The 18,374-nt window shown below is 40.7% G+C and overlaps 1 protein-coding gene across 3 annotated transcripts in view; it reads right to left on the minus strand.

The window, feature by feature from the left end:
* ADHFE1 (alcohol dehydrogenase iron containing 1) overlaps positions 1-18,374 on the minus strand; it is a 52,597-nt gene that overhangs the window by 8,176 nt on the left and 26,047 nt on the right. Inside the window, exons 14-16 of one of the 3 annotated variants that reach the window (XR_009449680.1) lie at positions 12,841-13,088; positions 10,151-10,347; positions 7,700-7,877 (exon numbers count right to left, since the gene is read on the minus strand). Coding sequence is in view for 1 of the 3 variants with exons in the window: in XM_059673003.1 (XP_059528986.1) it covers positions 13,005-13,088 (84 nt within the window). In the remaining 2 variants the exon portion in view is untranslated. Of the gene's footprint in view, positions 1-7,699; positions 7,878-9,755; positions 10,348-11,999; positions 13,089-18,374 lie in introns of those variants that run through there. The other 2 variants (XR_009449681.1, XM_059673003.1) reach the window with 2 other exon arrangements.

The raw sequence follows: 18,374 nt of genomic DNA on the forward strand, positions 1-18,374 counted from the left end.
TGGGTACCCAGTAGCCAATCAGTTACCTGGATTAATCTCAAAGGTTCCAGGCTGGATTAGGCTTTTTCTAAGAAAGCCAAAATTTAATCAAATAGAGCATATTGTACTGTATTTAATGAATAAGCTTGAAACACATAACTAAATGTGTTAAAGTGAGGAAACACACCCAGAAAAAACAATTCCTAAGTCATTTTTACCTGTTTGAAATATATTTTAAATAATAAAAATAACACATACTTATTATAACAAATTCAAAAATTGTAGATGGGTATGTAGAAAAAGTGATATATACTTCCCCAATTCTAGTCTCACTTCCTAAAAGCAATCATTGCTCACAGATTCATGGGTGTATTGTGCATTTCCAGATTTTTTCATATATATGTATGTATACAATTTTAAAAAATAGAAATAGAGTCACACTACACATACACACATACACACATCCATGCACACACTCATGTGTGAATATATAGAGTTCCCAATCTTTAAATAGATGAGCATAAAACTACATTATAATAATTTATTCATTTCTTTCTTGATAGGCCTATAGCTTACTTCCATTTTTTAAAAGTAGAAATAGCCCTAGCTGGTTTGGCTCAGTGGATAGAGCGTCAGCCTGTGGACTGAAGGGTCCCGGTTCAATTCCGGTCAAGGGCATGTGCACAGGTTGCAGGCTCGATCCCCAGTAGGGGGCCTGCAGGAAGCAGCCGATCATTGATACTCTCTCATCATTAATGTTTCAATCTCTCTCTTCCTCTCCCTTCCTCTCTGAAAATCAATAAAAATGTATTTAAAAAAATAAAAGTAGAAATAATGGTGCAAAGTAGAACTTTATGTATGTCTTCTAATATTTTAATTGTCTACATTTCTAGTTGTGGGAGTATGGATCATAGCATATGCATACTTAACATATTGAGGGTCCTGGCTGGTTTGGCTCAGTGAATAGAGCATCGGCCTGAGGACTGAAGGGTCCCAGGTTTGATTCTAGTCAAGGGCACATGCCCTGGTTTCAGGCTTGATCCTCAGTAGGGGGAGTGCAGGAGGCAGCCAATCAATGATTCTCTCTCATCATTAATGTTTCTATCTCTCTCTCCCTCTCCCTTCCTCTCTGAAATCAATAAAAATATTTAAAAATTTTTTGAGGGATTTTTCCAAATTACCTTCCAAAAATTTTTCATTAGTTGACACTTTCACAATAGGATATGAGGGGCTATTCCTCCCACCCTTGGCAATACTCGATATTACTAATCTTTAAATTTTTTGCCAACATGATCCTGTTTGGCTTTTATGCTCTGAGTCCAGAATCTTGACCACATTACACAATTAGGGTCCTTTTACCCACGTACTTTACAATGTCTGGCGGGGTGAATGACTGAGTCCTCATTTTGGAATACAAAATCTATAATTCGTACACAATAGTAGGTATACATTACACCTATGAGTACTGGTAAATCTCTGTCCAGGACCAGACTAAGTAAGTAAGGGAGGTCTGTGTTGGCCTGGGGTCTTCTCCGAGATTTTGGAAAGTCACTGCTGAGAGTTCTACACTGTTGGCACATGGATGTTCACTTATAACCCTTTAAAATTTTTGCTTTGTGGCCGTAAGACCTGACTGCCTTCCACTTACCTGCCCTTTCTGTTTTGGGGGAATTCTGTCTCAATTCAGATCCCATGGTAACAGTATTACCCCATCCACAATGATCAATAAGACAACATCAATACTGAGACTTCCTAGGAATGAGCCTTCCTAGTGCTGTGAGACCACACAATCTCACCAAAAGGTTGGTCAATGATGCACCATTCGGATTGGTTTATTACCAAAAGGGGGAATTATGGACAAAAAAGAAAAGGATTTCTATGTAAGGTTACAATAAATTCCTAACTGGACAGGATATGGTGGGAAGTCATGTCCCAGGTGCCTAACTTTTTAGTAAAAGGTTTGTCTTTGCCTTGAGCAAGCTCTATCCATTGTTTCTGTGCATCTATTCTAGGTTAACCCACCTTTTGAAATAACCACCCTCAAGAAAGCAATAATCTTGTTAACTATCCTGTAATTTCAAATGCATAGAAGAAGCTGAAAAACTTATTCTCTGGGACATTTGAGATCTTGCTCCCTGGCATATGTTGTCCATTTGGCTCAAGTAAACTCATAAAAATTCAAAATAATCAAAATAAAAATCTGCTTCTGTACTTACTCCAAGGGAAATCAACTAATGTCAATGGAAGCCTTTATTTCTTTACTGTGTGCTCTGCAAAATGCGTGGTTACCCGTTTGGCTAATGGGAAGAGCTGAGGGTTGCTAATTCTGTTTCTCCCTCCAACCTGGGAGCTCTGCAGATCCACCCTCTCAAAGGTGCTGAAGAAGTCCTCTCTGAGGAAGTTCCGTGTAGGCTTTCATGTGCATGGGAATCACTGGGGATCTAGTTAAAGTGCAGATTGTGATTCCACAGGTCTGGAGTGGGCCTGAGAGACCGAGTTTCTAAGGGGCCCCTGTGAAGCCCTCCTTGCTGGTCCCAGGGTGTACAGGTCGTGAGAGCAGAGAGTTCACGTAAGGAGAGCAGATGTTCCTGACCTGGGTGCATTAGAATTATGAGGCACTCAAGTGTCCCCACGCCTACCCCAGACTATTTAAATATGACTCCCTAGGGCCCAAGCCTATGTATAAAAAACACCCCCCGTGATTATAATATGCAGGTAGGGTTTAGATAGAGTGAGGTGGTTCTCAAATTGTCCCCAGACCGCAGGTCAGCAGCACCTGGCAACTTGTTAGACAGGCAAATTCTCAGCTCCCCGCCCTCCAACCACAACCAGAAACTCTGGGGTAGAGAGCCCAGCAATCTGTGTTTGAACAAGCTCTCCAGGGCTTCTGAGATTTGGTAGAGATTGAGAACCACTAGTGAACAGAAGAGGATTCTTGACAAAGTGCTCCTCCAAGAATTGGATCTGTGGTTCTTAAGCCTGGCTGCACATCAGCTCTGCTAAGCAGCTTGATAAACACCCCCATGCCTGGGCCCTACACTTGTTCCTTCTGATTCTGAAGACCTGGAATGGTTCCCAGAAGAATGTACTATACATGATTTCAAAACCATTGGGGGGATGTGGATTTAGTGGCTGAGAAGAGGGGCGGTAGCCTTCAATGTGAATGGTGGTCTGCGGGTTCCTGGCTTGGACCTTGCAGGGTTCACCCATTCACAGCACATTTATAGAATTCATCATGTGCCAGACACTATGCGGATAATTTACTGTTGAATACCTATTATGTACCAGGCACTTTATACATTCACCCTACAATAACCCTGCAAGGTGGGCCTACTACCGTTTTACAGAAAATAGTCCCTAACCTGGGTTAGTCATGACTCCAAAACCTGGACTCTACACCATGCCACAGTGCGAGTCTTTGCAGACTTGGGGGCACCAGACTGTGGAGATACACTTGTAATTTTAGCAGGTATAACATCCAACTTTCAGTTCGTGTGTGTGTGTGTGTGTGTGTGTGTGTGTAAGAGAGAGAAAGAGAGAGAGAGAGAGAGAGAGAGAGAGAGAGAGAGAGAGAGAGAGAGAGAGGTGGTTTTGATCTTTAACGCATGCAAAGTGATGTTCTTTGTGGGTGAAGAAGACTCCTTATATGAGGGCAGGTGCTTGGAGTATAGGTAGTCAGATAAAATATACATTACCCAGTTAAGTTTTAATTTAAGAATAACAACAAATAGTTTTCCTAGTATATGTATATCTCAAAGATTGCATGGGGCATAATTATACTAAAATTTATGTTGTTTGCTGAAATTCAAATCTAATTGAGTAACCTGTATTTTATGCTAAATAAGGCCTCCGAATTGACATCCTTCTTGACGCACTGGAGGGCGGCCACCTTGGTTGGGCAAGGTGGTTCTCCTCAGTGGAGTGACGTTGGTTTCTGAAAAACCACAGTAGGTGTCGCCAGATCTCCCTCTTGAAATGTGTTGCTTTCCTGTTTAGCGAGGATGCCTTATTTGCCTTGTTCAATGCTTGAACTGTTGTGTGAGCATAATTTTTTCTTTTTCTTTAGGAAAAGATAGAATTAGGCAACAATGCTTGTACTATACAATGCAAGTTCCCATTTTCCAGCTTATTCAATTTTAAAAATTTTTTCATTCTGAATAGTTTTAAACATATACAAAAGTGAAGAATCCTATATAATAAAAGGCTAATATGCAAATTGTCTCCTTGACCCGGAGTTCGACCGGGGGGCGGGCCGGCTGGCCAACCGCCCGTGGCCCCTCCCCCGGCCAGCCTGGCCCCATCAGTCTGATCGGGGCAGGCTGGCTGGACCCCACCCATGCACGAATTTGTGCACTGGGCCTCTAGTATAGTATAATAAACCCCAGCTTTCCATAACTCATTTTTATCAATGAGCAACTGATAGGCAACCTTTTTTCATCTATATCTTGATTTACTCCCATTTTATTTTGAAACCAACTCCAGACATCATATATTTCATCTGCATGCATCTGAAAAAGCCACCCCCCCCCCCCCCGCCAAGTAAAGTCATTGGTGTTTAATAGCTTTTTTTAAACAACTTAGAAAATGACTCTTGGCTTCCCTTGCTACCTCTGGTTTCTTGGTAAGATCCAAATTGCAAATCAGGTCCCCATGCTCAACATTATGGTAAATTTTTAGGTATTTAAACGGCTGGCAAGTTAATGACATGAGCAATCAAAGTTGCTATTAGCTTTTGATTTATGAAGCCACATGTTCAGCTTGTATGTCGGATGTCCTTAACATCAGGCATGGTGGGTTCATTCATGTGTCTCTGCCCAGCGTTCTTCAGTCATGACCGCACTCAACAGATGGGGAATTTCATGGCCACAATGGGATTGTTTATCCTCTCATTGTTCCTATGTCAGCAATCAAACTAACTCCATTACCCACCAATAAAAAGATCAGCCTGCTGCCAGTTCAATGGAAGCAGTTGAAGCGATGTTGAGAGGATTTTAAGTTTTAGAGGGGATAACAAAGAAATAAGAAGCCACACAAAAATTAAGACCAGAGAATTTGAGTCTCTCATTTTAAAGCTGAAGGTTTTAAGGGAGTTATTAGGGAAGGCCTAGAAATTCAATCTTTTCTTTAACGTAAAATACACTCTAAAAACCCCTGATTATAAATATTGCATAGCTTTTTTTTGTGTGTGTTGATGGCTTTATTATTTCATTTTAAAAATGAAAAGCGCTCAAACTGGGCTCTGAAGAAGGAAATGTCAGATTCATAATGGAAAAGCTGCTCAGATGTTAATACATTACTACTGGTAGGAAGATTTTCTTTTGTATGGATAAACAGTGTCTGCTTTTTATAAAGTTGTCCCTCATTGGCTCAGCTAGGGGGTTCTCTCTGCATTGATCTGTAAGAGGAAACTCCTAAGTTCTGTGAACCCCCAGGCTGCCCTCCCAACTTTCTTAATGGTCCAGGACTTTAAAAAGTAGATCCTAGAACACTTTTTGCTTTTTGCCAGGTTGTTCTTATATCAGGATATAACAAGTAAGGGATGTTAGTTCTGATATTCATTGGTTATAACTAAGGATCCAGGGATGCAGGAGTGTATTTATTCACTCATAAAGTTTGAGAACTTGGCCAATGAAAAATCAGATTGAATAGGAAAAAAATCAGAATGGTTGTTTCATTTTCTCCTTTCCTTTCTATTCTGCCAACTTCTGGATAACTTGCAGCAGCTGCTATATCAGCACTTGCTGCTTCATCTTGTATATGTGTATATTGTGTATATTGTATATATATATATTTCAGAGAGGAAAGGAGATGGAGAGAGAGATAGAAACATCAGCGATCAGAGAGAATCATTGATCGGCTGCCTCCTGCACGTCCCTTACTGGGGATTGAGCCCACAACCCGGGCATGTGCCCTGGAATTGAACCGTAACTTCCTATTTCATAGATCAACGCTCAACCATTGAGCCATACTGCATGGGCTCACCTTGCACTTTTATGGAGACTGTTTTTTTCCCTTAAACATCACGAACAGACCTCTGCTAGCTTCAAACTTTTCTTCTGCAGCTTCCCCACCTTCCCAACCTTCACAGTACTGAAGAGAATTAGGGCCTCGATCTGGATTAGGGTTTGGCTTAAGGGAATATTATAGCTGGTTCCATCTATCCAAACTACTAAAACTCTCTCCATATCAGCAATAAGGCTCTTTCACTTTCTTATCATTTATGTGGTCACTGGAGTAGCACTTTTACGTAATTTCCTTCAAGAACTTTTCCTTTGCTTTCACAACTTGGCTAACTGGCGCAAGAGGCCTGCCTAGCTCTTAGCCTATCTCAGCTTCCAACATGCCTTCTTCACTAAGCTTAATCATTTCTAGCTTTTGATTGAAAGTGAGAGACACGCAACTCTTGCTTTCACTTGAACACTTAGAGGCTGTTGTAGGCTTATTAATTGGCCTAATTTCAATATTGTGTCTCAGCGAATACGGAGGCCTGAGGAGAGGGAAAAAGATGGGGGGATTGGCCAGTCAATGGAGAAGTCAGACACACAACATTTATTAAGTCCTCCATCTTATATGGCATGGTTCATGGCACCCCAAAATAATTACAACAGTAACATTGAAGATCACTCATCACAGATCACAAAAAATACAATAATGAAAACGTTTGAAATATTGTGAGAATTACCAAAATGTGACAAAGAGATATGAAGTCAGCAAATGCTGTTGGGAAAAAATGGTTCCACTAGACTTGCTCAACCCAGGGGTGCCACAAACCTTCAGTGTGTCAAACTGAAGTGCAATAAAGCAAAGTGCAATAAAATGAGGTATGCCTGTATTATTATTGTCTTTAGTTTATTATTGCCAGCTGTAATAGTATTCTACTAAATAGATGTCCGTGTTTCATAAGAGTTGATTTTTTTTTCCTTAAAGAGAGGAAGGGAGAGAGAGAGATAGAAACTGACTGGTCATGCCCCGCACGGCCCCCACTGGGGATCAGCCCGCAACACAGGCCTGTGCCCTTAGCTGGTGACCTCCCGGTGCCACACTGGCCAGGCAAGAGTTGATATTTTTAAGTGTCAATAGTTTGGTTAAAAATACTACTAAATGTCATGTTCCTGTAATTATTCTCTAGCCCCCTCCAAAACACCCCTGCCCGCAGAGCCCCAATTCTCCTCCTCTCCCCAAATCAATGTTTGGGAAACTACTTTTTAAGGTACTGAGTTTATTGTAGTTGTTAAGTGAGATGTAAAAAATGAAAGAAACTAGCCTGTTCTTAATCAGGCTGTCACTCCAGCCTATTTTTACTATTTGGACATCTCTTCAATTATATACCACTAGAGGTCCAATGCAAGAAATTCGTGCAAGAGTAGGCCTTCCTTCCCCCAGCTGCTGGCACTGGCTTCCCTCTGGCACCAGAGACCAGGGCTTCCCTCATAGCCCCAGCTTCATCCGGAAGGACGGAAGGACGTCTGGAAGGATGTCTGGTCTAATTAGCATATTACGCTTTTATTTTTATAGATTTTACAATTATTCTTTTTTTCATATGCAATGCTTAGTATAAAGTTCAGATTGGTCCCCAGTAAATGTTGCCAAAGCCACCATGGGACCACTGTGCACAGCTGCAAAGCTTTGAGAGATTTTGGATTAGAGAGCAACTTGGATCCTTGGAAGGGATTTTGTTGTTTTTTTTGGGGGGGGGGGAGGGTTGTTGGGTGTCACTCACCTCCCTCCCAAGTGCAGCAAAGCTTTCACTCACAGGTGCAAATGATTCTAGAACATCCTTAGAGAAAAGGACACTTATGTTTTCATGTGGCTTCCTTGGGTCTTTTTTCTTGGCCAGCAATATTGAGGACCATGAATGTAATAACACAGATCATAGACTTAGGGGCCCAAAGAGGGTCCTAGAAAGAAAAAAAAAAGTAAGTGACCAAGAAAAATAGACTTAGTGATCTATATATAGTTTCACTTGAGTCAGTAATATAACACTAAAGTAAGCTTCATAATTTTATTTGAAAATTTTAATTTGTTCATGTGAATTGTTAAACTATGTTGACATAATAGAAAAACCACAGCTGAAATGTGCAGGTCTACCTGGTCCTTTGTGAACTTTGTTTCATTACTTGTTGATTTGTTCATTTAAAGTTTTATTTTAAATTACAGTTTACAATCAATATTATTTTATATTAGTTTCAGGTGTTTAGCTTAATGGTTAGACAATTATATATTTTATAAAGTGTTCTCCTAGATATTTCAAGTGCCCACTTGGCACCATACATAGTTATTATAATATTATTGATTATATTGCCTATTCTGTACACTACTATTGGTTTTGAAGAGAAGTAAGTTTGAAGGATAGGTAAGCAGCATTTAAAACAATAGTGAGCCCTAACCGGTTTGGCTCAGTAGATAGAGTATGGGCCTGCGGACTCAAGGGTCCCGGGTTCGATTCCGGTCAAGGGCATGTACCTTGGTTGCGGGCCCATACCCAGTGGGGAGTGTGCAGTAGGCAGCTGATCGATGTTTCTCTCTCATCGATGTTTCTGACTCTCTATCCCTATCCCTTCCTCTATGTAAAAAACCAATAAACTATATTTAGAAAAATAAATAAAACAATAGTGAGATGTATATAATTTAACACTATAAATCAAGAGTCATAAAAATGTCCATATTCTACTGTAAAATTTCATTTGGGGATGAATTAGCCTCAGAAATTAATTTAGAGTATGAAAATATCTGTATACACAATATTCATTGCTATGGTATTGGGAGGGTAAAATTTGGAAGCAATCTTGAAGCCCTATAAGAATAAATTAAATTCCTGTTCAATAAACTATCATGCACCTTTTAAATGAATGGTTATGAAGATTCTATGGCAACATAGAAAATGCTGAAAATGTTAGGCCTTAAGAGCTAGATGGAATGAAAAAGATGGAGAGGAAATATATCAAATGATAACAGCTGTGTTTGGATAATGGCATGATGGTATTTTTTCCCTCTCATTTTCGCTTGTGATTATTTTAGTTTCCAATTTCATAAATTGGAAAATCAAGTAAAAGCACCATAATGCAAAAGCTTAATATTTAAAACCAGAATGAATAAGATGAGGTTATTTTAAAGTTAGCTGTCCTCCTCATAGCTTCCTGAGGGATTTCACATGGGACAAAATCACCAACAGGATTGCAATTTGTGAGGCTTATACATTTATTTATTCTGAGAGTTGGTGGGGTGGTTGGAAAGACAGTGGAATAATAGCATGAGAAAGTAGACCCTCCTACCCCCAGCTGCTGGTCATTCAGCCTAGGGCTCCAAGAACCAATTTCTGCCCACGGGTGGCTTTTCCTGGCGCAGGCCATTGTGATGGTGATGGCTGGGAGGTGGCCTGGCCTCCTCAGCAGGTCTCAGGGGATCGTGCATTTAATGGAGGAGCCCCGGCCCAGGCAGCTGTCTCAGACTGGGGTTGCTGGTCATCAGAGACACAGCGGCCTGTGCGGTACTGACCCAGAGGTGAGCAGTCCCCTCTCTCATACCCACTCCCCAGAGGCAACAGTCCCTCATTAGGGTACAGTTTCTAATCCAAACAACCATTAATCTTTCTCAGGGTTAAAAGGCCAGAAAAGCAATTTTTTCTTGCTCTCTATTTTGATACTGTACCTGTCTGGATTTTATAAGAGCAGACTTAGTTCATTGACCACTGAAAACACCCCACAGCTGTGTCCACAGCTACATAAACAATGCCAAGCCCAACACAGCACTCCTGATGCATAGAGAAGGGACAGGAGTGCAAAACCAGCCAGTTATTTATTGTGGCACTTGACAAAAACTGTAGAAACATGACTCATTTGAAACAGGTTAGTATTTTGTATCATGAAATAAATTTGGATGTGCATGTATTTTAAGTGAAAATGCCACCATAGAGGATAGTTTTATAAAAGTGATATTTCACAAACTTTCGAATACTGTTCTTTAATGTTTCTTGCCCTTGCAAGTAAATTAATCCATATAAGTGGAGCTGTGAGACCTGAGGACTTACTGATTTTTGAAAATAAAATAAAAAGGATTTTATTTAGAAAAATGCACTCAATTGTCTCAGAAACATCGAAGTGTTTGGTTTATGGAAATGGGCTTAATCTCCTCCCTCACACTCTGTTAATAGCTGGTACGTCAAGAAACATACCTTTTTCATATACTTAAAGTGTGAGGATCAAAAATGATTGGTATTAAGATAAAAAAATATGAAGGCCTCCTTAGTCTGATTCTTCATGCTTGACCTTTAAATCCTTCCTTTAGAGTCATCATCAATATGAATAACAAACACTCTTCCTGGTGAGTCACATTTAGACATCTGGCTACCGGTAGTAAAGGCATCCAACACTTAAGAGAGATAGAAAATGCATGTTTATATCTCAAATTATTTTACAATAAACATTATTTAAATGTTATTTTCAAAATCTCAAGGAAATAAAGATCTTTATAGAGATAAAGTGGGTCTGGGAAGGTTGAATGGAACAATGATGCCCTGATGTGATTAAATAAATAGATATGACTTAGGTGATTAAAACTTTAATTCAATTTAAAATGTGAATAATTCCACACATACACTGAGATCTAGACCCCAAAGCTTGAGCAGACAGACCTCAGTGTGGGAACCCTTCTGGGGAAAAATGAGACATAGAAGTTTCTGCAGGTCGGGAATAACAGGGAGGCCGACCATCATGCTCCTTAGATTCCATATGCAAGGCTACCATCTGCAAACTACAAAACTGCTTGCTCTTGGATTAACTTATTCTGAGCACCAGGAACATTTTTCCAAAGAGGGAATTACCATGTAAAATGTTAGTGTTTTCTAATTTGAAAAGTTATGTGCACCCCTATGTTCATTGCAGGATTATTTACAATAGCTAAGATATGAAAACTCCTAAGTGTCCATTGACGGATGAATGGGTAAAGAAGATTCGGTACGTATTTACAATGGAATACTACCGAGCCATAAAAAAGTTGAAATATTGCCACGTGCAACAACATGGGTGCTAAGTGAAATATGTCAGCTGGAAAAGGACAAAAACAATATGATTTCACTCAAAGGGGGAATATAAAACAACAAACAAACAAACCAAAACAAGACAAAAAACAAATTCATGAATATAGACTGCAGATTGGTGGTTACTAGAGGGGAAAAATGGAGGAGAGCAAAATTAAAGCGGTTCAAATGCCTGGTGACAGATGGAAACTAGACTTTGGGTAGCGAGCAAGCTATAGTGTACACAGATATCTAATTGTAACGCTGTACACCGGAAACTTATGTAATGTTACTGACCAATGCTACCTCAATTAAAAAAAAGTTCGCGTTTTTCTCAAAAGAACATTTTCTTTGGCAGAAGATCAGTCTCTAATATTTTATCCCTTTGTATTTGTTTTTACCTTTTAAATATTAGTTACTAGTCAACACTAATAAAAGAGAAAAATGGTAATTGGCGTACGAGCTACCCTTTTCATTGGCTAATCAGGGCTATATGCAAATTAACTGCCAACTAAGATTGGCAGTTAACTGCCAACAAGATGGCGGTTAATTTGCATATGTAGGCACAATGCAGGGAGGCGAAAGGGAAAGCAGGAAGAAGCCCCCTGCCACTGACAGTGATTGGAAACCCAGGGGGGAGCTAAGAGCTGGGGGGCAGGGCAAAGGCGGCCCTGGGGCCGCCTTTGCCCTGCCCCCCAGCCATGATTGGAGAGTCAGGTGCCTTTTCCGCCCTGGCCAGTGATAGCAGGAAGTAGGGGTGGAGCCAGCGATGGGAGCTGGGCTCAGTCGAAGCTGGCAGTCCCAGGAGCTAGGGGTCCCTTGCCTGGGCCTAAAGCGAAGCCCACGATAGTGGGGCCGCTGCAGCTGCGGGTCCCCGCTGTCCGGGCTGGACGCTTCAGCCAGAGGTGTCCGGCAGGGGCGGAGCCCGCGCGATCGCGGCACCCCCCCGCTGCCACTGCAGGTCCCCGCTGCCCGGGCCGGACGCCTAGGCCAGAGGCATCAGGCCTGGGCAAGGGGCCGATCCTGCGATTGGAGGGTGATGGGGGTCAACGCCGGAGGGCTCCCAGTATGTGAGAGGGGGCAGGCTGGGCTGAGGGACACTCCCCCACACACACACCCAGTGCACGAATTTCGTGCACCGGGCCCCTAGTATTTTTATAAAACAACATGAATCTGACCTAACACAGGAACATGTATTTTTCTTTCTTTTCTCCCCCCTCCTTTAAAATTACTTCTTTGCTCGTTGTAACAAATCCAAACAATATAGACATTTATAAAATAAAAAGTGAAAGTCTAAAATATAAAGTATTTTCTCTTAAGTCTCTATACCTCAAATTCCATTTCTCCTGTGATAACTTTTAATATTTTGATGTGCATCCTTCTTTTCTATGTATATATAAACACATATTTACATGTAATTAAAAACATAAAAACCGAACCATACTAATATATAATTGTTCAGCAACTTATTTTTTTCCAACTTAGCAGTATATCATGAACATATTTCCAATCATTTTACTTCATTCTTATTAATAACACAATAGCACTCTATTATTTACTATACTGTAATTTATTTACCAATATATTATTAATGAATATTTACGTTCTTTCAAATTTTTTGTTAGAAAAAAATGCTGCCAGGAACATTTTTGCCATATTTCTTTACCCATTCATGATAGTGCTTTTATAGTATAAATTTCTAGACATGGATTACTGCACATAGGATATGGACATTGATATTTTTGATACTGAGCTTTTACCCAATTGATACATGAAGCAGGGACAGTCTTCAGAATATAGGGAAGGAACACAAACCAGGGTCCAATACTTTTGGGCATTTGTCTAACCTGTATAATGGAAGTAGCTTGACTTTTGAGCATCATGGAATCTTCTGCAGGATACATTTATATCACATTCAAACTGGTAACAGGTAAGTTATGTGTGGAGCTCTGACTAGATCAACTTCTGATTTCAGAACTATCACAGCCAATTCTTTCAGTGAAAATGAAAATTAATACAGTTTCATTGAAGCTTCAAATAGGGCAGACAGATCCTCTTCTGACTGAGGGCGTGGTGCAAGTTTGGTGACCCTTTCCTGAAAAGGTAAACAAAAGGAGTTACTCCAGGCTTTGAAAAGGCAGTTTGTAAAAGCTACTAGGTTATGCAAATTAACTTGGACACAATAAACAATGACTTTATAATAGTTCTATCTTTAAAAGTCATATTTCTTTTAAAAATATATATTTTACTGATTTTTTTTGAGAGGAAGGGAGAGCGATAGAGAGTTAAAAACATTGATGAGAGAGAAACATCAATCAGCTGCCTCTTGCACACCCCCTATTGGGGATGTGCCCGCAACCAAGGTACATGCCCTTGACCGGAATCGAACCTGGGACCCTTCAGTCCGCAGACCGACGCTCTATCCACTGAGCCAAACCGGGTAGGGCAAAAGTCATATTTCTTGTTTGCTTCATACTAGTTGACTCCCAACTCAAAAGTTTATCAAGTGACGCCTCTTTCCCACAAAGCTTTCTCATTTTATTTTTCAATTACAGTTCACATTCAATATTATTTTGTATTAGTTTCATGTACAGCATAGTTGCTAGACAACCATATACTTTTTAAAAAATATATATATTTTATTGATTTTTCACAGAGAGGAAGGGTGAGGGATAGAGAGCGAGAAACATCGATGAGAGAGAAACACCGATCAGCTGCCTCCTGCACACTCCCTACTGGGGATGTGCCCGCAACCAAGGTACATGCCCCTGACCGGAATCGAACCTGGGACCCTTCAGTCCGTAGGCCGACGCTCTGTCCACTGAGCCAAACCGGTTAGGGCAACCAAATACTTTTCAAAGTGATCCTCCAACATTTCAAGTATCCACCTGGCACCACACATAGTTGTTCCAATACTATTGACTAGATTCCCTGTGCTATGCAGCTTTCACACGCCTATGCCTTGCCTAATTGTCCTTGCCTTATGCCCTGCCCAAATGTACAGAACTAAACCAACCTCAGGAAAAACACCTCCTGTGATGACCAAACTGTGTTGGTCAGCAACCTTGGCCAGTTTTCAGGGTGCGGAGAACACTGTCCCAGGCACAGCAAAGAAAACAGAACCAGGTCATCATCCCTGACTTCAAAGACGGTATATTTTGCAACTTGGTCTTCGGGGATAGTCAAAAGAACTGCATTAGGACATGATTTTCAGGCTCTGGGCAACAAGGGACTTCTTTTTAAATATTAACTAAGGTTTTATCTCTACCTTTGCAAACAAATTCGGTGACTTGCTTAATTTTTCCATTGATTATTGAGTCAAGTCAGCAGAGCTAGCCAGCACATGCTTTTGCTATTTATACTCTCATCGGTGGCTCCTTGATTTCTCTGGGACAGGAGATTCAGAGATATTATAATGACTACTCTGTGTCCAAATTTCTGGGTCTAAATAAAATTGAAAAATGTAGCGGCTTGGGTCTCTCGGTCTGTTTTCTTGTGCTAAGCACTTGTTTGGGAGCACACCTGGTGGAAGAGGGCAGCTCTGTGAGGGCAGGGCTGGGTTCACTCCATGCCCAGCACCTCCCAGAGTGCTTAGCACAGAGGAAATAGGTCCTCAACAGTTATTTGTTGAATTAATAAAGATGGGGGAGGGGGTAGGGGGGAGGGGATCTTGGCATCTCAAAATTCACATACAAGATAGAAGAACCTTGCCTCCCTGCCTCCCTGCCTCCCATTTTCATCATCTCAGAAATGATACCCAGTTACGAAGGCAAAAACCTAGGAGCCATCTTTGATTCTTCTTTCCCTTCCCTATGTGTTAAATCCATCAGCAAGTCTGTCGGCTCAACCTGCAAAATAAATCCCAAATCCAACCGCTTCTCACCTCCCATTCCACCACAGTCCAAGTCTAAGTCACCTCCACTCCTCTGTTCTACTTGAAAGGCCTCTTTTCTTTTTTTTTTTATTTTTTATTTTTATTTTTTTATATATTTTATTGATTTTTTACAGAGAGGAAGGGAGAGAGAGAGAGTTAGAAACATCGATGAGAGAGAAACATCGATCAGCTGCCTCCTGCACATCTCCTACTGGGGATGTGCCCGCAACCCAGGTATATGCCCTTGACCGGAATCGAACCTGGGACCTTTCAGTCCGCAAGCCGACGCTCTAGCCACTGAGCCAAACCGGTTTCGGCCTCTTTTCTTTTTAATTTAATAAAAATGTTTTACCTTTTGCTCTACTCTCACCCCCTAGAGAGAGGCAAATGGCTAACAGCAGCATTTCTCCCTGTGCCCCCTCCCCTCCCATCCCTCCCTTTCCCCCCACTGTTATAAATCTGATCATACCATCCCCTTGCTTAATGCTCTCCAATGACTTTCCACTGCAATTAGGACAAAACCATAGCCTTTAATGCCACCTTATCTGGCCCTGGTTTTCACTCCAGCTCTACCTCTTCTCTCATCGGTTCATCTCACTTAGTCCCACCATCCCCATTCAGTCCTATGACAATGCTGATCTTCACCACGTCTTAGTCTTTCCCCTCTGCCTGGGGTGCTTCTCCCAGATCTTCAGTTGGCTGCCTCCAGCTCCAACTAGAGGCCTTCTCTGACCACCTTTGTTGGAGTTCCCTCAACACTACATGAAATCACCAAGATTTCTTCCATACACTTATCAGTATCTAAAATGATTTTACTTGTATCTTATTTATAGGTTTTATTAGATGTCCATTGTCTGTCTTTCCTCATTGGGATGTAAGCTCCATGAGAAAGGGAAAGGACTTGCCCTCCTCACTGTATCCCATACAATGGATTATATATAGTATGACTTCACTAAGTCTTTCTTAAGTAACAGGAAGAATGAAAAGAATGAATTCAAAATGAACCTAAATCTAAGAGCTAAACCTTAAAATTCTTAGAAGAAAATAGGGGAAAATCTTCATACATTGGATTTGGCTATGATTTTTTGGATGACCCCAAAAGCATAGGTAACAAAAGAAAAAGCAGATAAACTGGACTACATCAAAATTAAAAACTTGTATGCATCAGAAGGCACTATCAAAAGAATGAAAAGATAACTAATAGAATGGGAAAAATATTTGTAAGTCAGATACCTGATAAGGGATTAATATTCAGAATATACAAATAATTGCTACAACTTAACAAAAAAAAAACCTTCCAGACAACCCAATTCAAAAATAGGCAAAGGATCCCTGGCCAGTGTGGCTCAGTTGGTTGGAGTGGTCCCATGCACCCAAGCGTTGCGGGTTTGGTCCCCAGTCAGGGCACATATGGGAGGCAACTGGTCGCTATTTCTCTCTCTCCCTCTCACTTTCTCTCTCTCTAGAATCAATGTAAGCATGTCCTTGGGTGAGGATTAAAAAAAAGGCAGCCTGGCCAGCGTGGCTCAATGTTTGAGCGTCAACCTATGAATTAGGAGGTCACGGTTCGATTTTTGGTAGGATCACATGCCCACGTTGCAGGCTCGATCCCCAGTGTGGGGCATGCAGGAGGCAGCTGATCAATGACTCTCTCTTATCATTGATGTTTCTATCTCTTTCTCCCTTCCTCTCTAAAATCAATAAAAAAATATTTTTAAAAAAGGAAGGGAAAAAATAGGCAAAGGACTTGACTAGACATTTCTTTAAGGAAGATAATATAAATAGGCAATAAGTACATGGAAAAAGCTCAACATCATTAGTCATTAGGAAAATACAAGTCAGAACCACAATGAATTTCCACTCACACCCATTAGAATGACTAATTAAAAAAAGGAAAATAACAAGTGTTTAAAAGTGTTAGATGTGGAGAAACTGGAGCCCTTGAGCATTGTTGGTGGGAATGTAAAATGGTGTGGCCACCGTGGAAAATAGCTTGGCAGTTCCTCAAAAAAAATTAAACATGGAATTACCCAAATAAATTGAAGTCAGGGACTAAAACAGATACTTGTAAACCAATGTTCCTAGCAGCACTATTCACAAGAGCCGAGGTGGAATCAACCCAAAATGTCTATCTGCAGATGAATGGATAAGCAAGATACGGTATATCCACACACTGGGATATTAGTCAGCTACAAAAAGGAATGAAGTTCTAAAACATTGAAGACACCATGCTAAGTGAACTAGGCAAAACGACAGGACAAATATTGTATAATTCCACTTGCATGAAGTACCTAGAACAGGCAAATTCATAAAGATAGAAAGGAGAATAGAGGTTACCAGGGGTTGGGGGAAAGGGACAGAGGGGGAATGGTAATATTATTTACCATTACACCATAGAGCAGAGCTTCTATTTGGGATGATTAAACAGTTCTAGAAATGGACAGTGGTGATTGTTGGACAAGATTGTAAATGTACTTAATGGCACTAAATTGTATATTTAAAAATGATTAAAGTAGTTAATTTTGTTAGGTATATTTTACCATAATTAAAAAATTAATTTTAAAAAAAAGGAAGGATGGATGGACAGATGGGAGAAGAATGGGGGTCAATAATGATGAGTATGGATAAAGCCAAGATAAAATTGTACATCCCAGCAGATCTCCATGGTAGCTCTTCATTTGCATTGAAACTCTGTAGCAAGGTCCAGAGACTTGGTCATGGTGACCTATGTATGCCTTTGTGGCAGGGTCAAGAAGTGAAGAACGCTGTCCCATTATTGGGTTAATAATGGAGTAAGTCTTATTGGATGAGCTAAAAGTCCTTTAAAATGATCTTGTTCATCTTTGGTGAAGTAGTTCAGGACTCTCAGAAGTATTTCAGGCCAAGCTGAGCTGATTTCAGATTTCTACGCCCCCCTCGCCAACGACTGGTTAAATGGGGGCAAGGACATAACGTTTGTGATATATCCCCACACACATCATCGATGCCATATAAAAGGTAAACTCTCAGAATTAAGATGTGTTCTGCAATGTGCTATTATTTATAGACATGGAAGACCGAAGGACAACTGATTAACATGGGCACTGAAATAAATCCATACTACTTTTAGCACATTCATAAAATAACAACATTTCAGCTGGCCTGTCTGCCAGGGAGTGGAAGTGCTCATTTTGGTAGACAGCTCTCCTCAGTAATGAAATGTTTTGATTTGAAATGTAAATGTTTCTTTCCAGAAGTTTCAGAAATCCAGCTTGGAAGATTAATTTATTCTTGCCCGCTCCCCTTGCAGCCTGGCTACGGCGGTTGGAAGCCTGTGCACACAGGGCTGCTCTTTGCCGCTGCCAGTATGAGCTGCGGTGTTTGGTCAAGAATACTGGCCTGGTTGTTCTGTCCAGAGAAAAACGATCCCTCGTTGCTGAACATAAAAGGAGCTTTATCAAATGCTGACTCCATGAAATAACCTTTTTTGCAGGAACCACTATATCCCCTTCACTACCTTAAACCCTG

This window comes from Myotis daubentonii, chromosome 17, assembly GCF_963259705.1.
Source record: "Myotis daubentonii chromosome 17, mMyoDau2.1, whole genome shotgun sequence".
Classification (NCBI taxonomy): domain Eukaryota; kingdom Metazoa; phylum Chordata; class Mammalia; order Chiroptera; family Vespertilionidae; genus Myotis; species Myotis daubentonii.